The sequence below is a fragment of the Takifugu flavidus genome, chromosome 7 (assembly GCF_003711565.1).
Source record: "Takifugu flavidus isolate HTHZ2018 chromosome 7, ASM371156v2, whole genome shotgun sequence".
Lineage (NCBI taxonomy): Eukaryota > Metazoa > Chordata > Actinopteri > Tetraodontiformes > Tetraodontidae > Takifugu > Takifugu flavidus.
In genome coordinates, this window is record NC_079526.1 from 4,093,666 (window position 1) to 4,121,640 (window position 27,975).

General features: G+C 45.2%; 1 protein-coding gene across 3 annotated transcripts in view; it reads right to left on the reverse strand.

The window, feature by feature from the left end:
• scfd2 (sec1 family domain containing 2) overlaps positions 1-27,060 on the reverse strand; it is a 59,335-nt gene extending 32,275 nt beyond the window's left edge. For all 3 annotated transcript variants that reach the window (XM_057038604.1, XM_057038603.1, XM_057038602.1), the window contains exons 1-4: positions 26,135-27,060; positions 25,272-25,440; positions 19,466-19,593; positions 15,883-16,058 (exon numbers count right to left, since the gene is read on the reverse strand). In XM_057038604.1, the coding sequence (XP_056894584.1) occupies positions 15,883-16,058; positions 19,466-19,593; positions 25,272-25,440; positions 26,135-26,948 (1,287 nt within the window). In that variant the 5' untranslated portion in view covers positions 26,949-27,060. The remainder of the gene's footprint in view (positions 1-15,882; positions 16,059-19,465; positions 19,594-25,271; positions 25,441-26,134) is intronic.
• Between the last annotated feature and the right edge of the window lie 915 nt (positions 27,061-27,975).

The window sequence follows — 27,975 nt, forward strand, 5'->3', positions numbered from 1 at the left end:
AGTGCTGATGAAACGCCCTGAGATCATCGTACTCTTTAATTTACACTCACTCTGACTGCCAAACATTTGTAAACTTCATTTGAATCGCATCTAGATGGCGCTGAAACTCTTCCTGCACAGGTGGTGGAGGGTATTTATTTGCCCTTTCCACTTTTGCTAGGTTACATTTTTAATCCCGTTCTGATCACACTTGGCCTGTGAGGAATCTGCAGATGTGTGACCCTAACATCAGAGGCATCCAGAGAGGAGCAACAGAGGAAGAAGGAGCTCAAAGAGGACCCGAGGGGCCCCCGTGTTATTCGTCAACTTCACACAAACCTGAAAAACTGATACCTCTTTGGCCTCCGAGCACATCAGCGGTGTGTGTTCCCACGTGCAAACATCCATTTTCTGCTCACTGTTCTTCAACATATGGACTTAACTACTGCCTGAAGTACCGGCCCGCGTAGCTTCTCTATAGCACACAGCACTCTGGCTTTATAAAAGCCACCTTTACGGGGGTTTATCGTGCAACAGGGCTCGTTTTGTTGGTAAAGCAAAATGGAGATAATTCATCCCCTGGAGGTAAACAGCAATTAAAACAAGCAAAACATGAAGAAAATTAAAAATGTGACTGAAAAGTTGAGTTTAATCCAGCCGTGGTGAATGCCCAACAGTGTTTTCAGCAACTTCCTAGAATAACCTTCCACACTGTTATAATATAGCTTCCTAATCCACGGGCACCCTGAACCCTGCACAATGTTTATGTTTTTACATGTGACAGAAAGCATGCGCTGTAACTGGGTCCCTTCAGGAGCTCTATAAAAGCTCCTGTCAGCTTAAGCTTGGCGCCACAACAGGAAATGGAGGTCTTTGGTCCAGGGAAGAGGCTGAACTGCCTGAAAATGAACAGGAAGAGCGACTGGAGCTCTTTCCAACGCTGGCGCTAAATTCACAGAGCATGACTCAGCACAACCGGACAGTGAACTTAAAGAATGCTTTCCTGTGACACCAGAGGCCCAATTTAACTGCATTTATTTAATTTGACTGCTGAAGATGTTTGCTTTGCAGGATGAGCAATTACAAAACTCTACTGGCTGGAATTTAGCTTCTCCCCAATTTGTCTATTTTTATTTCGGCAATCCACCTACTCAAATGCACCAAACTATACTAAAAATGCGTGTTATTTTCTGCAGGAAACTCTCGGCCCTCTTGAAGTATCTGAGTTCCTCTGTGCTGAACAAAGGGCAGAACTTTACTCCTGTAATAGCAGGAAGTTAACATTATTATTACACACCATTACTGAATACGGCGGTCCTGCTGCCGGGCTCTAATACCATTATTATACACCATTATACAATAACAATGAGAACCATGCTAATTTTAATGCTGCAATTACTCAGTGTTATTACTAGAAAACACTTAAGAGCACTTTAATGACACAATTTAATAAATAAGCGCAGATAAAGCTAGAAAACACAACAGCTCTTTGTAATCAGAACAGCAGACTTGGTGCTGGATTATAACTCTACGGCTAAATGTTGCTCGCATTTTACTTGCGACTTTGCACTAATCAGATATTCTTTCTGACATTTTTGCTCTGGTTTGAATCTGTATGCCAGTGATTGACGGATTACTGTTTGGCAATTCCAACCATCCCGGGGTTCATAAAGGCTCAGCCCGGGCCAATCACAGAGCCGGGCCAAGCCCCGCCCCTGCTCAGCACAGCCTGAACAGGAAACCAGCTCCAGATGCAAACCCTGGAGGAAGGTGAGTGTTTCAGCTGCAGCACATCGCGCTAACCAGAACCAGACCTCTCTGGACTCACTCCCTGCCTGCACAATGAACCTTTTTCTGGGCCCGAGGGCAAGGGGAGGGGCTGGTACCGTGGAGGGGGGTGAGTGCTTGTGGGAGCAGGAACAACGTTGGCATCAGGACAGAAGTTGTACTCGACCACAGACCGTCAAGACCCAAGTCACCTCAGACAGCTCATCGTCAGCATGGCAACGAGGAAAAAAAAGTATTTGCAATTCCTTTGAAAAGGAACACATGTGCTTCATTTACAAATGTATAATCTCATCCAATTTGCAATCACAAATAACAACATGTTCAACTGGAAGGGATACAAGCAAACATCTGAAGACAAAATACATAAATCCTGGACTTAGAAGGCAGTGACTAAATTTAGACTGTAAATTATGGAAAACATTTTTTACTTGTAGAACTTCTTGAAAGCCAAGTATGTCTTCCCCTCATAGACACAGGAACTAGTTTAGAAATGTAAACACCAACACTGTTTTAACGCACATCCTCTCACCGTGCCCCACCTCCTACACACACACACACACACACACACACACACACACACACACACACACACACACACACCTGACTAACCTCCGTCAGTGACAAGGATGAATCCAAGAGCGATTTCCGTGGAAAAAAAATTGTGTTTATCAGAAGGCGGAAACCTGCATTAAGTCGAGCAGGAAGGGAAAAATAACGTTTATCTCTGGCTCCTTTTACGACCATTTTCTGTCTTGTGTAAAAGGGTGCGGATATCAGCTCAGGTGCTCAGGAAGGAGAGAAGAACTATGACACGGAGGAGCAAGCACAACAGAATTCATAAAAACATCACCAGAGTGTCGAAAGCAAGTTTGACGCTATCAAATAAACACCAGACAAATTCACATTAGACGATAATACTAAACCATTTAGTGACAAATCTAGTTTACTTATAACGTCCCCCTTTTAGAAAATCACTCTTTAAAGTGTTTCTCTGCTCCAGTAGGATCATGGTGCAGCTGATGTGATGTGTAGAACATGAAATCACCGTCCAAACACAGCAGAGTTTTCCTAACTGCAAATAACTCGGGAAACTATAGGGGATGTATTTACTGAGCACTAATGTGCGCATTGCACGCTTAACTCACACGTCTCGACTCAGAGGAAAGTCCTCCAAACAAACAGAGGAGCCGCATAAGTGAAGGAAAAGAATGGCCGATACAACTGGTCTCAAAGGTCGCGCGACCTGGTGCGACTGCGTCGACCTGCTGCCCGGTGTGTTTGCGGAGCCCTACAGTAAATCCTTTGCGTTAAATGAGGCTTGAGTGGCCACACAGAGTGTGAGGAGTTTCTGTTTTGGTTTGGAGCATCCTGCGTGTTGGACTGTTGGGAGGGGAAGTCGGCGAACTCCTGCACGTGGAGACGCACAGCTGGTCAGCTTGAGGAGACACAGGCGGACGGGCAACTGCAGCCTCTCCGAAGCTTTCACACCGCTCTGCCTCTGGTTTACATTCGGGCCCCCTTTAAGCCACTCTCTCCGTGTGAATCTCCTGACTTTTATCTGCACTATTTCACTCTGCTCTGTGTGTTAAAGGTTGGCTTGGGGGCTATAATTTAGAGGAGACGTGGGACCCAATCACAGACACAAACACACGGCGCCCTGTCACCAGCAGTGAGCCACATGTTAGCCTCTGCGGCTGGACTCTGTCTGCCTGGCACACGACAGCCGGCCTGCTTATCGCCCCACATCTGCTTTTTTTGACAATTAAAAAAAAAACCAAAAAACCGTGAAGGTACAACACAGCTTTAAGTAGAGAGAGGAGCGTTGCAGTGGGAATTTTCCAAACATTCCGACACCAGGGAAGTAACAAGTCTTTATTTTCACCCAATAAGCTACAACAGATTATGGTGTAATTCACAAGATGAGCAGCCACAAACCCCAGGGCCATGTTAGACCTCGCTTCTCTCACAGTGTGAGAGCTGATTCATATGCATTCATGAACATGAACACACACACACGCACGCACACACACACACACAGAATACTGCCAAGGACAGTACATTACATCCCCAACTAATTGACTACAGAGGCTCCAGCGGGGGAGAAAACATCCTGAGGTAAACAGACGCAAACAGAATCAAACGACTGCAGTTTATTTGATGGCATTCGAAGATAAACACCCGACATTGACGGGTTGCAGTTGCAAAAGTTTTGTTTCCAACTTCAGCCAATCACAGACGCGAAGCAGACGCCATGTTACTTGTGTTCCATCGCCTTTTGTTGGTTTGAATAAAGAAACGTGCAGACTCAAAGATTAAAGGAGTCCATCTGATTCCAGTTTCAGTCTCACACATGCAGAGAAGGCTGCTGGGAGGAGAGTGTGTGGGGACACATTTGATGACAGGATTCAAAATTGGGATTTTGGTTTCTGGAGAGAATAGTTACAGAACTATGCTTCATCATTTTAAGTGTTTAATTTGAACAAAATGTAAAAATTTTCGATTAAAATCGGAATCTTGGGATCTTCAATTAGTTTGAATTCAGGAACACTCTCTCACATCAGGGGGCGCTGTTGCACCACGAGCTCGCTGGGTCTCATCCTGCATGCACCTAGCCACGTCGTTCCCTCCAAAACGCCATCCCATCATCTTCAACAAGGAGGAAATGGGCTGAAATCTGGCTATTTTTAAACTCTGAACTGGATCACAACCCTTCTTTTCATGTCTGATCTCACCTCAGTCCTCGTCATCTCTGGCTGTCGTCATAAGCTGCTGTCGTCGTCCGAGGCCTGCGATGCGTTTAAATAAAATATGGAATTCATCCGAAATAAACCAAAAGCTTTCTCGGTGACCTGTACTATGACGTGAGTCATCATTCTGACTTACATCTGCTGCGCTCTCACTCGCTTAAAGGGGGTTACGCAGTGTGTCACATCTGGGCAGAGGCAGAGGGTCGGTTCTGCGCCCCACAATAACACAGAGGTCACAGGGGTAACAGTATTTATGGGTAAATGAAAACGCAGCAACATCTGTTTTAAAGCAACGGGCTCCTACACCTTAGCACAGGAAGGCCGCGTATTTGTGCACGTGTAGCCGTTATTTCTTGTTTGTGGAAATCCTTTCTGCATCATACGCCGCATAGTTCGTACAACCTGCGCCTTGCCCGTTTGGTGATTACTGACAAACACATCCCCACACGGCTGCTCGGACCTAAACATTTACAGAACACTCATCACAGACACGGGAAATGGAAAAACAGCTAATCCGCGCTCACTTCCCTGCCAAGCGCCCTGGTCCGAACACCTGGGTGGACGGACGCTGATGACTTTGGTTCAAAAGTCTGAGAAAGAAGTCACAAATGACACTTTGAAAACGAAAGGGCTGAATACGGACGAGCGGGAGAAGAAAAGAGAATACAGGGAGAAAATGTTGAAAGACGGGAGGAGGCAATTCTTGAAGTTATCAACTTAGCGATGGAATCAGTGAAGGAGGGGTGAGTTCACTAGTGCGCACGGTGCTAACCAAAGAGCAGAGAGGACGCTTGTGATAAAAGGCTGTGACTCAGATCTTATGCTGCCAAGCAGATACGGTGTTCATATGAAAAGCACAGACAACAAATAAATAAGGGAAACTGACATGAGACAGATAAAGAAGGTTACTGACCATGGTGACAGTTAGGCAGCACTTGGCTAACACGCATTTAGAATTACACAAATACACACGGGGAGCGTTTAAGAGCCATAAAATAGTAAACTGGTTCATAGTAGAATGATCACACGCACTGCGCACGTCAGTCACATTCTAACAAGCCCAGTGGTGTGAATCAGGACCAAAAGTTGAAACATGTAACATAATCAGACAACGTGTAAACACCAATATATCATTCCTCCAAGACTTGAGAGGGCTGCTACTTTAGTTTGGTCGGTGCTTCTGTTGAACAGCAAAGTTTAGGGAATATGCTTTAGGCTTCTGAAAAATGAAATTGTCAAGATGACTCAGAATATTAAGTCTCATTTGATATCAGAGTTTGCCAAATGTGCGCTACAGTCTAACGTGTTTTGAAGGGAGCCGTTTCTTCCAGTCCCGTTGATTTTTAGCTTCGCAGAGAGGGTTATATTGGAAGAATAAAAAGCTAAACTAGGAAACCTCAGTTCCTGTCCCCTGGTGTGGGTGGCACATCGCATGCAGCGTGTCTGATTCTTACTGTGTTCAGGTCTCTCTCCAACATTTAAAACGTGCAATATGCTGCTGAAGTCACATCTCTGGGTTATTTTGAGCTGGTGCAGAAGAAACATGGAAGTGTAGCTACAGTATCCACCTCCACGTTCAAACAGTGGTCGTCTCTGAGAAACACTGCTAACGTGGGCAGCATTGAGGCGCGATGGCCCACACCAAAACACTAAGAAGTTGGCATTCAGGGCAGTCGCGCCACACACCTACAGGCAACAGGAGGTATATGTGTTATGTGTGTTTACTGAAATGTCTCGAAGTAAACACAACACACAGGCCAGTGTGAGAGGCGCACACATACTGTACAGTGGCGCTTATGCAGACCACAGGGCTGCATGCTAACATCCATCACGCCGCATGAATTCCATCTGTTATAACACTTACAGATTCACCAGGATCTCTGTGTGCCGATTCATTGGAGCGCTGACCCATATATTGCGCGAGTGGGGGCAAAGGGCAAAAGATGCAAACAAGGAGTAAACTGATGCAGGGTTAGGAACCGGGGTCAGGGCAGAGACAGCGTGATGAGCGATCGTCTGATCCCTCTTGTGGCCGCGCGTGCGTGCGAAAACAAAACACAATAGTTGTCTTCTGCTGACGCTGGTTCCACACATACGCTGAAACAGAACAATACAAACAACATCAGCCAGGGTTCCTCCTGCACAAACATTCCCAGAGCTTTCGATCCAAAGCTCAGCTAAAAACACAACCCGCAGGGGTAAGGAGATAAGCCCCAACCATTACGGTCGAACCAATACAGCCCAACGCCTCGTTTTTAGGACGGTCTACAATTCTGTGAGTCTTCCATTCTGTTGTAATTTCCATTATTCCGTCACCCAATCCCTGATGTAGCTTCCTTCTATTGCTCAAGCAGAACTCGGCACCGGCCAAGTCTCAACCTCTTTTCACATGATAAAATAAAACCCCCAGGACCATCGTAGCTTTGAGAAATCACCTCTAATCTTTTAAGGAATAAAATGCCCTGAACTTATAACACAAATCAAATAATGTCTGTAGTAGATTTGGTTTGTTTTTTGCTTTTTGTGTGTAGGGCTGAGATAGCGGTGAAAGAGAATGGAGGCAAATCTAGGCTGGATGAATATGGAATATTTCATATTCTTATATCATTTCACACCCTCTGTTCACATCACACATTATGCTACATAATCCTCTGCAGTGCATAAATTATCATGTTGGGGAGCTAAAATTCTGTTTCTGGCTGTTACATCAGTGGTGGATTCGAGATTAATTCCTCTCTCTCACCTGCAGGTATTTGAAATCTAAAGATGACAGCAAACCCAACAATCCTGCAGGACGCCACAGTGCGCACCACCAGCGTGCACCAGTGTTTGACTGGCCTCTGATAAATTACGCTTAATGTCTGGCCGTAAATCCTCAAACGTCCCTCACCTTTGCCTTTGTACAAAGTGAAAAAGTCTCCCTTCTTCATCCATTCCCCATCATGTCTGTCCTTCCTGAACAGATGGGAAACACATCGCTAATGTCTCCTCTTGTCTCTTTGTCTGTGATTTACTGCAGAGCTCAGCTGACAAACAAGGTCTAAACAAATCGTGGCAAAGAGGCAGCGTTTCTCCAAACACCGCCATCAATGGGGGATTTCCAATGCTGATTCAAGTGCTCATGAGTCTAAAGGATGTTGCTAATATTAATAAAAGCACATGTGTTTAAACATGCTTCCACGCTGTGTTAGCATTAGTAAAAAGGGTAATTTTTAGAGAAACTAGCTGTACTTTAACCAACACTGAGAAACTAGAAACCTGCCTCTGATGAGCCTCCGCAAAAGTGTTTCTAATGCAAATATAGGCTCAAATGCTGCAGAAAATATTTATGAAAATAACATTTCTGCAATGCGGGTAGGCTGGATTTTACACTGTTTAGTAAAAACAATGGTGCTAGTCAATCCGGTCTTATACTCTTGGACTTTTCTGTTTAGGTTGCAGGAGGTGAGCCAAACCAAAAGTGCTGTGTGCTGCTTTTTTTCGTTGTGTTATTAAACGATAAAATCGTCTGAAACCTCCAAAACTAAAGATCAAATTGGTTTTTACCACTATTTCTTGTAGTGGGAAAATGAAAGCTCAAAATAAAACTGAAATTTGGTTGGTTGGAGATATAAAAATGCTGACAATAGCTTACAAAAAGAAAGACAAATAATAAAAAAAACAGGCAGATTTTGACTGCTGGAGTGAGCAGAATAACGCCAAAAACATTATTCTGCTCACTCCAGCAGTTTAACCTCTGAATCGTTAGACAGGATCTGGGTGCAGAATAATGAGGAAGTCTGAATGTGTGATGCTCCCCACCAGATGTGAATTGAATGTGGCATTTGTTTAATAAACTCCTAATGGCAGCAACAAGCTGCAGATAATTAGTTAAAAGCCTACAGCAAATTCATCCCAAATTTGACCACCAGGACGAAAACACATGAATCAAACCGTACATTATTCACGACTTTACATGTGTGAACATGTAAAGGACCCCTCAGCCCGGTCCCCATCGACGGCGCCTCCCCGCAGCTATCTGATGTGATGATGAGACTCAAGGGCACAGAGCACAAAATCGTCACGACTCCGAAGATGAAAGGACATGGAGCAACAAATAAATCGCAACAGGAGACAAACAACAGTAGGTTGGAGGACGGAGGAGCAGGAGAGTGGGAGGACGGGGTTATGGGGGGCACATGGCGGCCGTATGAGAAACCCTTCTCCTCCTCTCCTCCTCCTTCTCCCCCAGACCCCCTCCTGCTTATAATTAGCGGTTCGGCATCGTTGCCCTTTTTGGGTTTCTTTATTCCATTTCCCATTTCCAAGAAAACAACAGTCAGACAAACAGGCCCGCCCGTGTCTCCAATTGGACCATGTTTTAAAACAATAGAAGAAGAAAAGTGGGGCAAGTGAGTTCACTCCAGATGAAAGCTGGAGCGGGTAAACACAGGCATGATTGAGGTTCTCCCCACACACACTTTCAAAATCAAGCGCTCCTATTGGATGCAATTAGGCGGAGGGCTGGAACGGCTTAGCCTTGGCTGCATCTGGAGCGCAACAAGACAGAGAGGCAGGGGAAACTTTTTAACTGTGCGGACGTATTCAAATTCTCCCTTGTATGCCCACAAGTTTGAAATATTTCAGCAACAAGTATAGATGTCACGGGCGGTTTGCACAACATAAATCTTCCTGTGCGCTGCAAACATGTGGGCAATCCATCTCTATCTGTCATGTGATTGTCCTGAACACATTAAGTCTTTTGGCAAATGTATGAAGGCTTTTCTTTAAAGGAAACATTCCAAATCTATTTAGAGGTATATATTTCACATTGGCCATGGCTCCATTTTATAGGGCGGGATTATTTAGTCTTACTTATTTAGGCTGTCACGTGGAAACCATGGAGTTGTACGCGCAACAAAACAGCTTTATACACATCGAAACAGCACCATATCATATCAATATATCAATTTGGAGACAAAGGGGTTGGAACGTTCCAGATGTCAATCGCATCCCGAGGCGAGTGGAGGGGTACGGTTGCCCAGAAAAAAAAAAAAAAAATCCGCAACAGATGAGTTTCATTGTGAGCTGATACCAAATGATTCCAAGAGCAACAAAAGCTAAGCTTGCCAAAATCAAAAGAAGGAAAACCTCGGCGCACTTTTTTCACCTGCGTTGCTCTTAAATGCGAATACCAGTGCGTGTCGAACGCTGAGTTCAAAACCAGATATAACTGCAAAAGGCTGTCACAGCCAATAAACATTAAAAGGGTTCGAGTCCGGCTGGACCGCAGTTTGCATGCTCTAGTTCCCCAAATCAACTGCAGAGATGCTGCTAGTGCTACAGGACACTTTACATTCAAATATCTGCGCAACACCACAGAAATCAGAGGACCAACACAGCATATGAATCTGACCCTCCAGTTAGTCAACTGGGAATGGACAGCACACTGACCCAGTGACACAAATACATGAAAGAAACACCAGCTCAACTATTTGGATCCAGCTTGTTTGGTTACACATGGAGCGATGCCCCGGGGAATGATGGGTAATTAATGACAGGGCAAGGATGGCAGGAGTCTGTCTCTGATTGACCTGGTTTGACCCTAAATGCTTAGTTACCATGGCGATTGGTCAGTCTTGCTCCCTGTGGACGGCTGTGAGAATCCCTGGGGCAATAAGGTGGTCTGCATGGTGGGCATGAGTGAACGGGGAGGTGGGAGAGGAGGAGGAGGTGCAGAATGAGGGTTCAAATGGGTACAATTACACACAGCAGCAAAGAGAAGTTCTTGTCCTACCTTTGCTGCATGACCTGAGGGCACTGGGGCCTCCCCCGCCATACCTTGTTCATTGGTTCCCAAAACGCAGACCCACCTTTGCCAGTGGGGGGCACTACCATTCTGCTACATTGCATAACACAAAGGTCAACAGGAAACTGAGCGCACAAATCTGAATTGCGTGAGATTGCTGAGTCACAAGGACGGGCATTCATCAACAGCCCGTCAGGCCCGGAGACGCGACACATGATCCTCTGTAGTGCTGAAACATGCCAGTTCTGTCACTGCTACAAGCAGAAGCGCTTCTCCCTCCTCAACCTCTTACTGTTAATTGACTGATGACAATGTAATCCACAAACTGGCTAAAAATCTGTAATCTAGTCCTAAAGCCTCTAACGAAGACGGCCAAAGAACCTGGAATGTTTCTGCATCTCCATTTCCGATCAAACCTACAGACACAAAGGCAAATGTCTTCTGGGCCGTGACCTCCTCCGGCCTGTGCTCAGCAGGTAGTGGCAAATGAGCCGATAGTTAATCTGTCCTGAGGTGCAGCTTTTCTGGAAGGAGAACAGAGAGGCTGTTTGTGACGACAGGAAGTTGAGACACTGTTACAACAGATTAAAGGATACACATGCATGCATGGATGCATGCACACCTGGTTGCACTCACATCCTTGTAGGCACACCTGGTTATTGCTGCATATGCAGGTCCTTACAGTAACCTTATAATGAAGAGAGTTTCCAGTCAGAGAACTGGAGAGGTGTTAAGCTGTCTATTGGACAGCTTCAATGGGGGACACAGGGTCATTGTTTTGTCTTTCCAACCCCCGTCATCTTCACACATGGTCAGCTACTTCAGAAACCGTCCCCAGTAACAATAAAACGGTGAATGCTGGGCATTGTGGGATTTCCCCCCCCAGTCTGCGGTGTCAAGCTGGACCACGCTCAAGTGAAGGCCGATGCAAGAGAGGCCAAGTCAGCAAGCCACACTGACCTGATTCACAAGGGACGGTGTTAATAGAAGCTCTGTGAGCTTCCCTCCACTACCCGACTCCCCCCCCTGAAAAAAAAGAAAAAAAAGGAAGATGACAATGCAACTTATTGCAAGAATCCCAAAAAACCAAGACGATCCTCGAGAACCACTGAGTGTTTCCGTCTGTCTTCTTTTCCTCTTTGGCCACCAAAAATGGAGTTTCTAAAAGACCCTCTTTTTTTTGGATCTTGCAGAACCACCAGAAATCTCTCAAACACAGAAGAAATGAAATCCAGAAATCCAAACCACATGAAAAATCTTCATGCCGTGGAAGGCTTTGACTGCACAGTTAAACGGCTGCAGTAAACAGACCAGCGCAAATAATATTCCCAGATGTACGTATGCAGCAGATGCATTTCTGATCCGGTCCTCAACAAGCTCGAGAGTAAATGCTAATTTCTGAGGACCTTTAGACATGACCAGCATATTTAACCATACTACGCTCCTCTTACGCACTCAGAACATTCACAAGCCTAAATGAATCACACTTTAAATGTCATGTTTCAGGTCAGTGGGGTGACATACAGCTTCAGTAAAAACATGTAAAATGCAGCGCATGAAGGATGGTGTAGGTGGCGCCCGAACATGCCGGCCGGATGGCGGGAGCATTTCTGCAGAGGCGACGCAGAGAGTGTAGCAAGCCAAGCACCTATCGGTCGAGGGGTAATGATAACAGGAAATGAGATGAGTTGGTCCTGCCCTCTGGCTTACCAGCCCATCACCGATGTTAAAAAGGTCCCTCTCTATAAACAGGCCCCTCTCTCTGCCTATTAAACAGATAGTACATTAGGTCTGAGCAGTGCAGGAAAGTGTAAACACAGCCGTCTCAGCGTACTGTTGCACTGCTCGGGATGGGAGGCTATTCCTGGGTCTTCCTGGGAGTAAACGCCGCTGCGGCTCTCCCCCACTGTAATCCTCTCCAACTAAACACAGGAAGGAAGAGATAGGTAAATAACTAATCTTCTGATAGAGCCAACTGTTCTTCCACTTTCAGAGGGCTTGTTATGCCTCAAAACACAGTGGACTTACACGGAGCGCAGAGGCTCACAACCTATGTGCAGTATGTATATGTTACAGCGAGGCACATGTTTGGAGATCACATAACAGAGATTAAGTGCAAACACTGCATTTGCAACAGGAAGATCGGGATTTCTTAAAAAGTAGTCAGGAGTTGATTCCCAACCTCTGAGCAGATCTTTTTAGCTCCGGTCTTCAGGAAGCTTTTGGTGTCTAAATAAATGAGACCGCGATACTAAAATATGTGGATAGACGGGGAGACGGTCAGTCCGGGTCAGACCAGATGTGAGACTGTTAAACAGTAGGGAAGTTGGGGAGGTCAGTCGCTGGACATCTCAGGGCAGTGCCCCCGAGTCATTCACGCCCTTTTGTTACAATCTCCAGCAGCAGGGACACGGGAGATAGGTGGAGAAGAAGGAGAATGTCTGGGATGCAGGGGACAGCCTAAATACCCTGGGGAAAGGCCATTTACAAGCTTAAAGCTCCCATCTGTGGCATGCAGCTCAGATAAGATGAAAGTTATTTGGGACTATTCAACATTTTTCTCCTGCATTATCAGAAATGACACAATCCAGATGTTGCATGTAACTGTTGTTTAATGGGGATTGTGTGCCTTCTGATTGTCCTGGATACCAGGAAAGGGACACAAGTTGGACGGTGAGGTCACTTGACAAATGACAGACTTGCAGGTTTAAGCTTCTACAGGTCACCATACGTTCAGAAGAAGTCAAAGGATAAATGTGAAAGGTCAAGCACACGCTGACACTGTAATGGGGGGTGGTGTTAATGGAATACGTGGGTCACCAGGCTCCAACCGGGCCATATATTCGCTGATAAGAGCCCACCAACGGAACAACAGCCTGATGATTACTGAGGATTGTTGCCCAAAAGCTGAAAACATGAAAAACCAGCCCAGACAAGTAAATTAAAAAATACACAGGGACCATTAATGTTGCTTCTCCTGAGTATGTGAAGGGGTGAAAAACAAAACGCTCCACATTTCCTTTACCCGCAGCTGCTGATTAAGGACGAGGACCTAGTGTTTGTGTTCATAAGTCAATTTTCATTTAGACATATAGCCAATATTTCATACTAAAACCCAAACATACAGCAGAGGCAGAGATATGGGCTGCACACGGCCGTTTCAAAGACTCATGGGGGAAGAGGACACAAATCCCGGCGCTGCTCTCTGTCTGAGCGCGACTAGTAATAACGCGGAGCATGAATGTTTGCAGAGGCATGCCCTGGTAATCCCAGTAGACTAAAGCAACAGGCTGGGGTGAGAGAGGTTAGCTTCTCTCTGCTGCGCTGCTGTCATCACTACCATGCTCACTGATGCGACAGGCTAATGTGGCTAATTAACATGAGCCACATTTGAAGACAACGTTAGCCTTTAATGCTGCAATTTAAAAATAAAAGCTGCAAATTCAGATCTCCGTGGGAGGGATGTGCAGGAGCGGCGTGCGTGTTTAGGCTGCCATTAAGGCTCTGGCCGGGTGTTTGATGGGAAGCTGGTGCGGAGGTGATGTTCTGGGAAGTGGAGACAGGCTGAGCCTGTTGAGTTCTGCCTCGTCTGAACCGGCCCCGTCCAGCACAAGCGTACACATTCTGTAACTGTGGGCTGGAGTTGAACCAAAACCTCTCAAACTGAGCCATTCAGACCGTAACCCAGAGACATACCAGACATCCAGGGCTTGAGCACGTTGGAAGATCTAAGTGCAGGTAGGGTGACAGAACCAGATATGGGGTCGCAGCAAAGAGGAAATTAATTCAGCTGCTTTTTAATACTTAAATCCAACCACTATGGCTATCTGACCACATCTCAGCTCAAATACTATTAACCACACAGCCACAAGACTCTCTCTGTTATACTGCATTAGAGTCAAGAAAGGGCAGACTTTTACACCCTGCAGCACATCTAAACATTACCTCACATGTATGACTGCATACTGTTGCTCAGGCAAAGTCTGGGTCCAAACGTCGATAAAAGTGTGTGTCTAAGTGTCGGGCACAGGAATGACGTGAACTCAATGGTCCTTTGCTGCTGCCCAGTCAAAGGCCTCAGCACATGGCCACAGCCGCCTGAATGAACTCGCAGTGTGCGCCCGCTCTGGGGAGGCCGGCTCAGTCTGGGTGCACCACACAGCAGCCCTCACACACTCAGGCAGAGCAAACAGACTTACCACCAGGCAGCACTGAAAGGCATTTCATCCCTCCATTTTGTTAAAGTAATTAACGTCTGACTGTCCGTGTTGAGCCAAAGGGGGGAAAAAAACTTGCAAGGAAATTAAATAAACAGAGGGGGCACAGAGGACGCACAACTCATTTCCCTTAATACCTCAATAAAAGTGTGTTTTTAGGGCAGTTATGACTACGGACACCAAAACACCACATCCTGCCTGAGGCTGGAAGACTTGTTAGAGCTTGATTCTTAAAGAGTGTTACGTCATTTTGATCCTGCAACAACATTAACGACAGTCTGCATCACTCGCTCACGTCTGCGGCCACCTAAACATCTGGCAGACTCAAAGCAAAGCAAAACTACAAAAGAGGAGGACGTTCATCGTTTAATGAGCCAGGTACAAGCATGGAGCAGAACAAATGAAGCCATAAAGCGAACAGATACTGGAATGATAAGCCCTAAAGTCTCCTTCCTACATTTAATAAAGCAACGGTGGCCCCAGCTGAGGACCAAGGTTTATGAGGTTGTTTTCGATTTTTATTCTAGCATGAGACACTGCTGCAGGGTTGTTTTAGTTTTCCGTGATTTACTTTAATAACCTCTTAAGTACTCTCCTGTCTTACTGCTTGCTTTATAGATAAAGAAATATGAAGTGAAAACAGTAAGGAGTCAGAACGGCACTGATATGAGCGAGCTGATGGGTCTGAGTAATGGCCTAAAACAGTGATGATGAAGTTGTTCTTCAGTCTAGGCACCTCTTTATTAAAGTCAAATACTGTCTACTGTATATATGCTTCATATACATCGTACATACATGCGCATCTTCCTCCTCTGCTCTGGAAAGCCTCCTTAGAAATGTAATGGAAATGTAGTATTTCTACAGTATTTACTGCATCAAAATATTTTCTCGTTAATAAAGGAGTTAAACTTTCTGATCCCCGGCCAACATTTAGAAAAGCAAACAACCCTCTTACCTGCTGAGTGTCAGTAACAAATGATTTCCATGGAGGCAGAGCTATATCAGAATAACGACCACAATGAATGCAGGGTTTTCTGCGTAGCACCAAAGAAACGTAGCCAAAGCTACACCCAAAAGCCTTCATACAATCCTGCCATTTTAGGTGTGTTTTCTAAAGTTAATGCCATTCGGTTTCCAGACCTGGAGGGAAATGAATCATTAACATGGGATGGCAGACCCTGTGCAACCTCATTAGCTTTGCTTTTGTTTAGCTGATGAGACCAGCTTGAATTTGAATTCAACGAGCTAACTGGTGGTAAATTTGGTTTGTGGGCATTTTGAGCACGTTCCAAGCAGAAGAGCCACCAGATTGTTGTTATGTCTCAGCACCTTTCACGTGAGTATGTGTAGGTTGAGCACAGACCTGGAGCAGCAGCCTCTCGAATGCCAGGCAGGCATCCCAGCGGGGCATGATGGGATGGCGAAGCGTCTGGGCTGTGGCCAGGCCGAGCTGGAGCACCCCGCAGTGACTCTCCAGCATCCCCGGTCGGCTCCGGAACAGCTGCACGTAGGAGCGCAGCTGTTCAGGGGTCACCCGGCCTGAGCAGAGGAAAAAACAAAGTCACATATTTTGTCATCTGGGGGGGGCGACAAACTTGGCAGCCATAAAAAAAACATCAGTTGATATTAAAGTTTCATCAGAAGTTCCATCATAGACTGCAGTAATTTGTGAAAAAGGACAAATAAAATAAGGTTTGCACGAGTGTGTATGTGACAGTGAGGATGCAACAATTTAGGATTTTCATTATTTGGTCTGTTTATGATGCTGCAAGAGCTCATTGCTCTAGAAAACTAGAGTACTTTTATCATTACAGCCAACTGTAAACGGTTAAATTTGACCAACCTTTATTAGCACTTTTCAGCAAAACTACAATAAAAGCAGTTCTTGGAGCAGGTTTTCACCTTTGAGCTTTAGCACATCAGTGGACAGAGGAAACAGAAATAGTTTGGGGAAATTCAGCAGTTTTCTATGATTTATTATTCCAAACCCCTTGCGGCTGCGCTTCTTGCAAAGATTCCTGTAGAAGAGCAGCATGCAGGGTGTCAGGGCACAGACAGGGGGTGTGCAGCGTGGCCTTGAGGTACGAGAGGCTGGGATTGAGAGGGGGCACACATTAACTCCCCATTAAGCCTACTTCTTCATGTTGATGCTCAGAACCAGCACCAGATGTGGGAGTATTTCCTGTGTGACTACTCGGCCAGTGTTTTCTTTAGCGGGGGCCAAACACACGACTAGAAGAGAAACAGAAAGGCCGAATGCAAACCTGGAGCCCAATGCTAAAAAATACTGGATGCAGATATAAGAAAATAGGTGGTGAAGTAATATAGAAACTACAGTTTTCTGACCTTGATCTATTCACTGGGGGAATAAATTCAAGGATAAATGGAGCAAATATCCAAGGTGGCTTAAAACCAGCTGAGAAGTGACCCTGACAGTGAATCGGATTCTTTTAAACCTGCCTCTTAGGAAGCAAAGTCCACAAAAAAAGAATATCGTTCACCACAGACATTTTCTAAAATATTGAAAAGCTGCATTGTGAAGGTGTCCAGCTATAAAACCCCCGGCACTCAAAGCAAAGCCAAGTGCAAACTTTCCCAAGAATGGGCAAAAAGACACAGCAAAAAAAATTAAAAAAAGAAATAAAATGGGTTTTTCTACCTCAGTTGGATCATATGAGAGTGAGTGAGAACAAGGAGGGGACGCAGAACAAGTTCTTGGCACACTAAATCCATAGAAAGGTCTGCTCTGCATTACACTATCAATCCAACAGCACTGGCTGAACCTTAACTGTTATCTGTGCTGCTTAACTTCGCTTAAACAGCCCTGTGACTCCTCAAGCATCTTGTTCCCAGATGCAAAAGGACACTGAGGGAGATGGGCCGTTGCAACGCTGGGCTTTGGCATAAACCAGATATTTCTAGAAACCTTAGTAACGGATCGATTCTCTTTGCAGGGCTGTCGTTAAGCGTGTCTGCTGTGCTCCTCGGGACCCTTACCTCCCTTCATTGTCTACACTGAATGCAGGGGATTCAATAAATTGAATCAAATTTTCTTTCCAGTGCTACAATGAGGTTTTACATGGTACCTGGTCCCCCCTGAAGAGCCAATTGTGCCTCAGCCATGATCAAAGAAGCAGAACAATTTTTCAAAAAAAGCACAGGGACCAGCAGAGATTTAGCCCTTTCAATAGAAGATTTTTAGGTGTGCAGGGTTCTTCAGAAGTGTGACGTCAGCCTCAGCAGCTGGACGGTCTCATAAGAAATTCAGCTGAGACAAGGGACACAGGAAGGCCGCAGGATTTTATTTATGCAGTCCAAGAGGAGAAAAAGCCTCTTGTCTTTTATTTGTGGATGCACTTTGGGGCCCCTCTCAGGATTCCAGGCTCTGGGATAACAGCACATTTCATTTCCTGGTGAGGTTAAATCTCACTGAAATTTGACTTTGAATGTCAAAAGTAATCACCAAGTCATTACCTTCCACCCGTACACATTTTTAAGTTATTTGTTAAGTAAATTCACGCAGAAGCGTTTAAAACAGATGGAAAATGATGGAATCTGACAACATAACTCCTGCTAAAGGAAAACATCAGCACACACACAAAATCTTCCCACCGAAAGTTGAGGCGTAACACCGAGAACTGGATTCTTTCTCTTATTTTCTCTCCTCGCTCTCTGGATGATCTTTTCCTCTGGAGATGAAAAGACACCAAGCGGTGTGTACGTGAGACTGCTGGGCCTTGAAGAGCCCGATCCGCTATTTTCTCTACTCATCAGCACGAACCTACCACAGCGAGAATTTGTTGGGGTGCAAGCGGAAAAATACTCTCTCCCGGTGAGCGAGTGGGATCTGGGAGCGAACATGCGTATTATTTCTAAGCGTTTGGTGTTACAAGGTTTTGCTCGGGCTCACATGAGCGGAGCGCAGTGGGGTGAGAAACGCTGCTGGGGGTGCTGGTGGGCAGAATGGGAACTTTGTGGGGGTGTGCTGGGAGCTCAAGGGGCTTCATAGAATCTGGTCATCTGCCAGTTGGGTATAAAGGTTCAGTGTGTGAGGGGTCTGAGAGTGAGCCCTTCTCACCATCGTTTCTCTCATTCCCTGTCAGAAAATACACAAATCAACAGAACCCTCGGCGCTGTGGCCTCTTCCTGCTCTCTCACGTTTACGTTCTCTTTGTCTCCATGGTTCTGCAGTGCAGCCTGAACTCTCAGTGGCATGTTTAGAAAACCAAATCATGTCACGGCGATCCAGAATTAGGACTGCTGTTTAGCACCGATGTGTGAAAGGAAACCATGTGTGAGCAGATGCTGTGGTGTGTGTGTGTGTCCCCAAGTGTTTGCGTGACCTCCAACATATTACAACCTTGTTGTTAAGAGAGAGAAAACTGTCTTTACCTCGCAGATTATAGGAGCTAAGGGACAACATGGCTCCGCCCATGTCTCCAACCTTTTTCATATGTGTAAAAGCTGTGCAAGAATGTGTGTGTGTGTGGGTGGTAGTTGCATGCATTAACCATGCGGGTGAAGCAAAGGGTTAAAGGCAAACACAGTGTGTTTTTGAGCATGTACTGACTTTATTTGTGCATGCCTACACATATTTTTATCCATCATGGCCCCCCGATTTCGCTTTATTAGCAGACAAAGGCTTTCTGCGTGCGTGTTTTGCGTCTGTGCATGTGTGTGTGTGTATTTATGTGTGTCACACAGCCAACATGTGGTTCAGATTTCCTCTGTGGACACAGGGGCAAACACATGGCAAAGGAAAAATAACGGCCGATAGGAGGCGCTATGGTTCCGTTGTGAAATGCTGCAGCCCTTTGCTTCACCGAGGCTGTTTAAATCTACTGGGGGAAATTTCCTTGTGTATTTTTGGTAAATCTGTGGGGGTTTTTGTTGCTTTTTTTGTGTATTAAAAAGACACGTGTCATCAGTTCCCTGCCGTTTCTTACCAAGGCCCATCTTGATTGGCAGCTTCTCCTTGCTGGCTGCCTCCACGAGATGCCGGCGTACCTCCATCACCCCCTCTTTATGTTTACTGGTCAGCATGGTCTCCCAGAGGGCCTGTGCCGCCGGTGACCTGGTAGGTATAACAATCACGCACATCATTTTGTTAGCTGGGAGAGTCAAATAAACAGGAGGTTATGTAGCCATTTTTCAGCGACGTGCCACCGAGCCTGCTGAGAGGGTAAACGCAGAACGGCGACACGGACGTGATTGAGCGCTCGTCGCAGCGACAGAGGCCCTGCTGGCCAGGGAGCGGTGACTCCCCTGTGAGACCACTCAGGAAAAGGCTGAAGTTTAGAGAAAGAATCATCAGGAATGTTCCAAGTCCACCTCCAGCTGCTGGGTGCAATCATTATATCAGTTAAAAACAGCCTGCAGATAACGTATCTGCCCACGTGTTTCATTAGCGTCAGCATTGTGAAACATTGATCCACATCTCTAATGTGAGGCTGAGGACAAGGCATGTGTGCAAGACTGTTAGCATCTGCTCTAAAGAGCTTCAAGTATTTCCATTAAAGATATAAAAGAGCACCACTGGGAAGGTTTTTACCTTCTAGAATGGCTTTTTGTGCATACATATAAGCATGTTTTTGATTTCTCCCTCCACTGTTCTCCTCTCAGATGGCTCTGTTAAATAGGCACAGGCGTTTTGTTGGCTGGATGAAAGGGGACGAGCGGCAAACATCTCTGTTTGTGTGTTTGACAGTTGGACTGACATGAGTGGACTTGATCCGTCCCTGCACTCGCAGGGCTGAGCCCAAAACCCGGGAAAGACAAAGAGAAAAGAAAAGTGGCTGAACATGAAGAGAAAAGGGGGGGGGGGATCCTGGATGAACCCGCTCTGTTTTTCTTTTCTTTCTCATTTTAAAAAAAACACCTTTTTTTGGTCTCTCGCCTTCTCTCTTTCTAACTGCTGCCATGTGTTTAATATCATATGTAATCTGTTCCAGACCCCGACTGACGCTGCGGCGGCCGCCATCTTCACCCTACAGCCAAACACAAAGACTGGCAAAGACTCGACTCGGGGCAAATGACACAGAAAACCACAAAAAAACCTGACACAGCAGAAGACAAAGAGTAATTCTTCTGTATTTGCGAGTGTGCTTCCCTGGGATTTCAGCTTGTGTTTATTGGTGAAGTAGAGTCATGATATGTTATTTTTCTGGAAAGAATCATTAAGTGTACTGTTACAAAATCCATGAAGTCCCACATATTTGTCATGGTTGAAATACCAACGGCGTGACCGAGCCTAATGTCAACCGCTGTGTGTGTCCACGCATGTGTTTATGTTTGCGTCCATCTGTATTCCTGGAAGACGGGATCGTTTCGATAAAGTGTCCATGAAATATGGTTCTAATTTGGCCTCCTGCCCACCTCCGCCAGTCACACCCCTTCCCCCCGCTGGCCCACTCCCCCAGTGCTTTCCTAGGGCCATTTTGTCAGACGGAGAAGGACATGGGGGGTTCAAGGGGTGGGGGTTTGTGTTGGCAGGGTGTGAGACAGGCTCCATAACCAGCAGAGAACCATGTTGAGTAACTGCTTTACTATGGGGGTTCGGAGTGGGGAGGGGGGCTAAGCCCTCTGAAAAGTTTAACTACAGAGTGGCTCTGTCTGTGCAACATGATGTTCCAACTATGGACTGAAGGGGGCGCTGTTGCACTGATTAGTCCCTAGTGGTCTCCATATTTTGTGAAATGTGTTATGTATTATAATGTAAATACACTACAGAAACATGTGTGTAACTCACTGAAAAACATGGTGTGATTAAAAATGATGCAAAAGATCTTGCACAAGACTTGTGAACGAGGAGGGTTGAGGAGGGGGATAGTGTTCCTGGAAGAGTGTGATGCAGCACTGAAGAATGACCTTAACTGCTCTGACTCAGGGTTCCGGTAATTTATTCCCCGACCTGTGACCCTCGCAGATGCGTGTATGAGTGCTCAGCCACATCAGTGATTACTTCATTATTCTGCCTGTTGGAAACGAAGAAATCGACCCCACAAAAGTAAGTTTATTTCCTGAGTCAGAGCCGAGTCATGCCACATTTGAATAGCCAATTAAATGTTTTAAGGACACAAGAGGGTTCGCGAACACATTTGTCTGACTTCCCTCTAATCTAGCAGGATGAACAGGATCCTTTCCAGAGAAATAGGAATCGAGTTAGGAACTTCTGCAAAACACTAGTTAGAAGATTTTATCTTTTTGTTTTGACGCGATCAAACTACACTTTGCCCTTAGAGCAATCTGTGGCAGTGGGCCTCAATTACAGTCCGTCAAACACTTTCACTCATGATGAAGGAGCAGGAAGTGTCAATCAATGGAAGACCAATTAAAATGCCGTTTAATTTTGACTCCGAATCCCCTTAAGAACAATATCTTGTTTTTGAAGAAAGATCCGCGTGTTCGTTACTTAATAAATTTTATGTTCACTTCTTCTGTGAGATGAGCCATGAAGTGTATTTCACACGGGGATCTACTCCCAAGTCCAGATGATTCAGACAATCTGAGCGTGTTCCAACGTGTAACAAATCTACTCTGTACAAATTGTGCAAGGTCGGGCCGATTCTTAGGCGAATTAATTAATGGAATGTTTTCTTTCATGGGGCAAAATGTTCTGTTGGCTTCCCGTAAACAGTTTCATGTACATGATTGGGAGAGAAGGAGAGAACGCTGGACTGAGAAGATTTGTGGATTTATGAGGGAAAAACAAGGGAGGGAAACTCAGCATGAGAAGGGAAGAAAGTTCTACACAACAATTAGACTCACTCAAATGGACCTACGAGAAGTTTAATCAATGACTCCACACACACATCTCATCAGACATTGTCTGTAAACCAGACTTACAAAAAGAGTCAGACAAGCACAGCACCCACATGCCTGAAAGTCCCCAAAAGGCCGTGCTATAACTCTCAAATTTGTTTGATTATCCTTGGCCCCTTTTTGGCCCCATAATAAAATCCAGCTGCATCAACCAAACAGACAGAAGGATGAAAAGTGAAAATCCTGTCAAAGCATTGAAATTCAAATGCTTCTGTTTGTTACGAGCTCCGCCATGTTGGATGTGCAACAAAAAGAAGAATGATGTTTCAGCTACACGCTACAAGAATTCAGATGTTGCACCAAAATCAATATTCAGTTAACATTTGTGCTCAAAAGCTGCGATCCCTAAAACATAATCAATACAAGGTTAAGTGTAAACTCATTCAAACCCCTAAGCAGACAGCTTTCGCAAGCCTATGAATCATGGTCATTTAAAAGGCCTCACAACAAGTATAGCACCGTAAAACAATCAACACACTAGAAGGAACTGCCAGGGATTGAATGTGGCGGGATTTCAGAGATGTTCTTTATTCTTGGTGGTGTAAAAACAGGGTGAGCTGTGGTTAGATGTCTGTCATGTGTCTGTCTCCACATTCCACTATCTATGCTTTTATTCTGTTACTTTTCCCATGCAGCCAGCACTCAAATAACCATGCATGGCTTTTCTTTCCAGCTCATATTTCCCAAATGGGAACAGAGCTGGGTATTTTCCCTCCCTCCTGGTGGTACACTTGCAGGAGCTGCGGCAGATTTAAGGAGATGGCAGCCTTGCTGTGTTTTCTCGGGGCAGGGTGCGGTCCGTTACCCTATCTGGCACTCGGTCAGCAGCTCCTGAGACAGGCCCAAGAGCACCTTGGCCACCCGCACTCAGTTTTGCCCACATGTGCACACTCCCACCGCATGATCAAGGTCGGAGGCGGCCGGTTGACAAGGGTACAGGGTTCAGGCCCTGGCTGGAAGAAAATTGGTGCCCTCTGCCAGTGTGGTTCTTACAATATGTCCTACTCAGGATCACAAGGTCTAAGCAGTCAAGCACAGCAGCTTTCTGGAAGCTAGCTGACCACAAACACGCACTCGGGCGCAGAAAGGACCCGCCTGCTATGCTTTACTACAGCAAACTCTGCATCCTGATGCGACATAAAACTGAACAGGGATCCCAAAATACAGGAATAGAGAAACAAAAACAGCACCGGCAGCATGTGTGTGTGTGTGGGTGTATACTTTCACCCTGGCATGACTACTGGAACCACAGAGTAAAAGTGATGTTGCAGGATCAGGAAAATTCACACAGAGTTATGAGAGACAATACTGCGGTAATTGCACAGCAAGAGCGGGGCCTAGAATCAACAACCACCCACAGAATGTTTAAGACACTAATATATAATAATATCCTGCATTTACAGAGGGAAACGCACTACAAAAGGCAAAATGATGCCAACACCAATTATTTGAAAGGCTTGAGGTGGTCAACTTAGCAGGACCAATGTAAACACATTGGTCCCAGTTAAAAATAGCCCAATGCATCAAGGTGTATAAACATACAGATGCAGGAAACTTATATAGACTATCAAACCGCAGAGCCAGAGGGGTCCAACAATGTTCTCTTTTCCCGTCAAGAACATGTGCTTTACTATCGGGGAGAAGGGATGTTTAAGAGCGGCCTACATCTAAAAATATCCATTTTCAGAGCCCATCTTAAACATTTAGTGTTTTCAACAATCTCTGCTTGTGATAAGCATACACTTTACGGCAGTTAAGCTAAGCAAAAACCTCTGTATTTCTTTCTTGTCATGCCCAGGCAGCACTTCAATCACCAAAACATCTGTGATAAGGCTCAACAGGGCCATCTGCTCTGGAGACTGCACAGGCAATAACCCTCCTGCTGATCCTGCTGGTTGTGATCAGGCACATCCCCCACAGCACTGCACAATACTGTCTGCCACGCTCCTCTCTCTGCCTCGTTGTGTCCATGGCCTGTAGGAACTGATCAGGGTTGGCTGTCTGAACAACTGAGCTGAAGGTGTGTGCCAGGCCACAAACACCTTCTGCTGAGTTGCTGATCCAGCCTTTGCAGTTTCCCATGATTATCCTGGTACATGCTTTTCTGGACACATCAGGCTGGCGTTCACCCCGGACACGAGCCATGAATTTGAGGGTCGGTGCAAGCTGCCCCTGCTGTGCTCAAGCTATCTGCTAAAGTGCACACAATGACTGTCACGAGGGCTAAGAGTGATTCCATTACAGCAGAAGCTCCGACCCATATCACAACAGTCCCCACTCGGTGTTTGTGCAAGTCCGTTCTTCGACGCGTCCAGACGCACTGCATGACCGCGCCAACCAAAGACTTTTCTTCCTGCAGCCACATGAAAGGCTCCAGTAGGAGTGGAACACATGATGTAGGAGTAATCCCTGCCATGCACAACAGCCCCACCGCAGGTACCCAACACGTGCCTCCGTTCAGCCACGTTGGGAGGCAAGCTTCACTGAGTAGCTGGCAACAAATGCTGGTCATGTGCAACAGGGAGCAGGCGTCAGCCGTGGGCTGGGGACATGGTCTCTTGCACATGTGTATTTGACCAAATCAGAAAGGTGTATAAATGTAAACTGTGTAATATAAAGCCATTCTTAAAATGAACATGAACTCCAAGAACTCAGTCGAGACAGCTTATATAATTCATGGAGGGGTGAACATCAAGATGATGAATTCATTTTGAAAAGGGAAAAAATCAGAACATGAACACATATTATATATTTAACTTACACAAGATTAACAGGTTAAAACCAATAATAGTCTAATTTAAATTGATCATTTTAACTATAAGAAGTATGAATGTTTTTCAATTGAGCTATTATTTACAGTACAACTAAAAATAAAGCAACTAACGTTTGAGTGGTACTTAGAATAATGATAATATTTAAAGAGATACTTACTGGGTCTGTGCGAGACAGCCAGGGGCCAGGATGTTGGTGGAGTGAGGGGTTCGCTGCAGACTGGTGAGCTCCAGCATGTCCACCTGGATGTCTGTCACATGACCCGGTAAAGGTTCGAGGACTGTTAAAATTTTCTCCACCAGGTTGTCGCCATGGTGACCTACAGCACCTGGGATGTTCAAAAAAATGGAAAATGGTAAAAACAAGAATGTAGGAGCAGCTGCCATTGAAAGGGTTTCATAGCTGAGCACATTTACGGGCCTATTTACTCCAGATTACTATAGTTCCAAGGATGAGTACTGAATGTGATAATAGGTTCATGGTCAGGGATGCACCAGTGTAGCTCTGGCACAGATCTCTATCAGCCAATACACACTCTGGACCTCCTATTAGTGTTGTAATAACCTGTGTGTTTTAGTGCATCTGAATGAATTATCCTTTCATTTTGTTGCCTTGTAAGGAAAAAAAGGGAAAGTTTGTACAGCAGCATTAGTGCACAATTTCAAAACTATCTCAGATGACGAGCATCATTAAATACAATGTCACATATAAAGATTTGCCTGTTTTTATGGCCGCCAATTCATTTAATGATGCCACTTGGTTTGTATTGATAATGGAACAATACATCCCTCATTATGACTGCAGAACAATTCCAGTTAAGAAATCAAATAATACTCCCCCAAAATCATGAAGACAAAGCAATAAAACCAAAAGGTTTTGATAATCCATAAATGCATTGCCTTCACGTATGTGGGCTTCAGTACTTAAGAGGAGCAAGATCCACTGTTTATTATTAAATTGATGATTTGCATTGCCCAGCCTAATACATGTGGTGCGTGATATCAAAAGATCTGCAAGTCAACCTGTAAGATCCATTGTTCGATCCACAAAAATGATCGATGCTTTGTTAGGTGCAGTCTTTCTACGGTTTTTAGCTTGAGGGTGACCGGCCAGCTCTCCTGCAATGATGCGACTCATGGGACCCACAGCAAAACTCTCCTCCCTGGTGCCTGTAGCTTCAAACATTGCGTTGAGAACTGCAGCCAAAGATTTGATTTCGAGCTGCAATTCGACAGGGAGACTGTTCATGTCCATGTCAACAAGGCTCCCGAACCTTTTCTTCTCTGGACGTTTTGTGTTTATTGCCTCCAGGTCAGGGAACAGTAAGGGAAACAGGTGCGCAAACGCCGGTGTCAGGAGGAGCTGCTGGGACACAGGGGCAAAGACTGCGGGTACATGCATGACTTCAGCGGTGTAGTTCATGTTTCCCATCCACTCGCAAAGCTTCTCCTCGAACTGCTCAAACACGGGGTTCCCTTCCATTTCTGTCGTCACATTGTTGGCAACCAGGTGCACCGAGTGTGCGACCGTGGTGATGACGACGCAATACTGGAAGTGGCTGAGCGATATGATGTCTTTAATGACGTCGATAGTTCTGCCCTTCAACAACGTGCTCACCACAAACACAGCTTTCGGTTCGTTCTCGGCGCAGGCTTCAAAACTTGAAAACTCTTTTAGGTTCCTGGCTCCGGCTTCCAGTAAGAGTGCAGCACCTCCGCTCCAATGGAGAGCCTCTGTACACCTGCTGTCCATGAAAACAACAGCTTTCTTCACCTTCGACAGCACCTTCTCCCACATTTGGTGAGGAAAGCGTAGAAAATCCTCGGTCATAGGCATTCTTCTGATTGACACCCTTAAATGAATGTATGGAAATTAAACACGCATGAGAAGCGTCAGTTGAAGCAGCTTCAGAAGCAAAACAAACACGCGAGTCTCTCAATGGTGACGTGGCAACGGCGCATAATAATGACGTCAAAGAGAACCACTCGCCGCCACTCCGTCGAGTTACAGCGGAGGTTTTTTATTTCATGTTTGACAGAAGTGGATCTTATATATACAAAAAATAATAATAGAATTATGAACTATGCGAAAAACGCGTGATTTTTTTACAAATGACAAGCATTTTTAATTTGCTTTTAGCGAACAGATAAAGCTCTGTTCCTTGACAAAATAATTCAATTTCTTCCCTTTTCTTATATGTATCAACTAAAGGTCTGAGAAAAAAGTCCCTGTTTTCTTATTTACTAAAGTTGTCTTTGTAGTTTTATTCTTTTTTTTCTTCCTATTGTTCTGCTATTTCAAATGGTAAACTGTGAACTTGAGCTTTTTTAAAAATTATTAATAAATTTAAGATGTTCTCCTTACATCTGTCTCTCCTGATTGCACTGTATGGGGAATTGTCAGTTCAGGGAGTTCTTTTACAAGTAACACAGTTTTGTATTTGTATATTATTTATTTATTACAACTAGAGCTGTAATAATTGAGTAGACCTAAGCTGCACCCTCATTTGGTTCTCAGTAGAAATTACGTCTATCTCACCTCTCAAGCAAGCTGTTGGGACATCGAGCATGAATTCATATCTTTATGTTTTGATGTAATTTAACAATTAATGAAGATGTGTAATTATGCATCAATCATATCACTGCATTCATGCAGCTAGAGGGTGGCACTCTCTCCACTAGCCATCTTCAGTTGTCTCTGTTCAACAGTCAAATATGATATAAAAGTGCATCTGCAGCCCACATCAGTTGGAATATACCCCCAGTGCTTTTTCAATTATGTATATATTTTAGGGTCTTCCGGGTGGCTGTGAATCATACAGAGTGGGTGCTCCAACAATTTGAAGGGTATAATTCGATCCTCT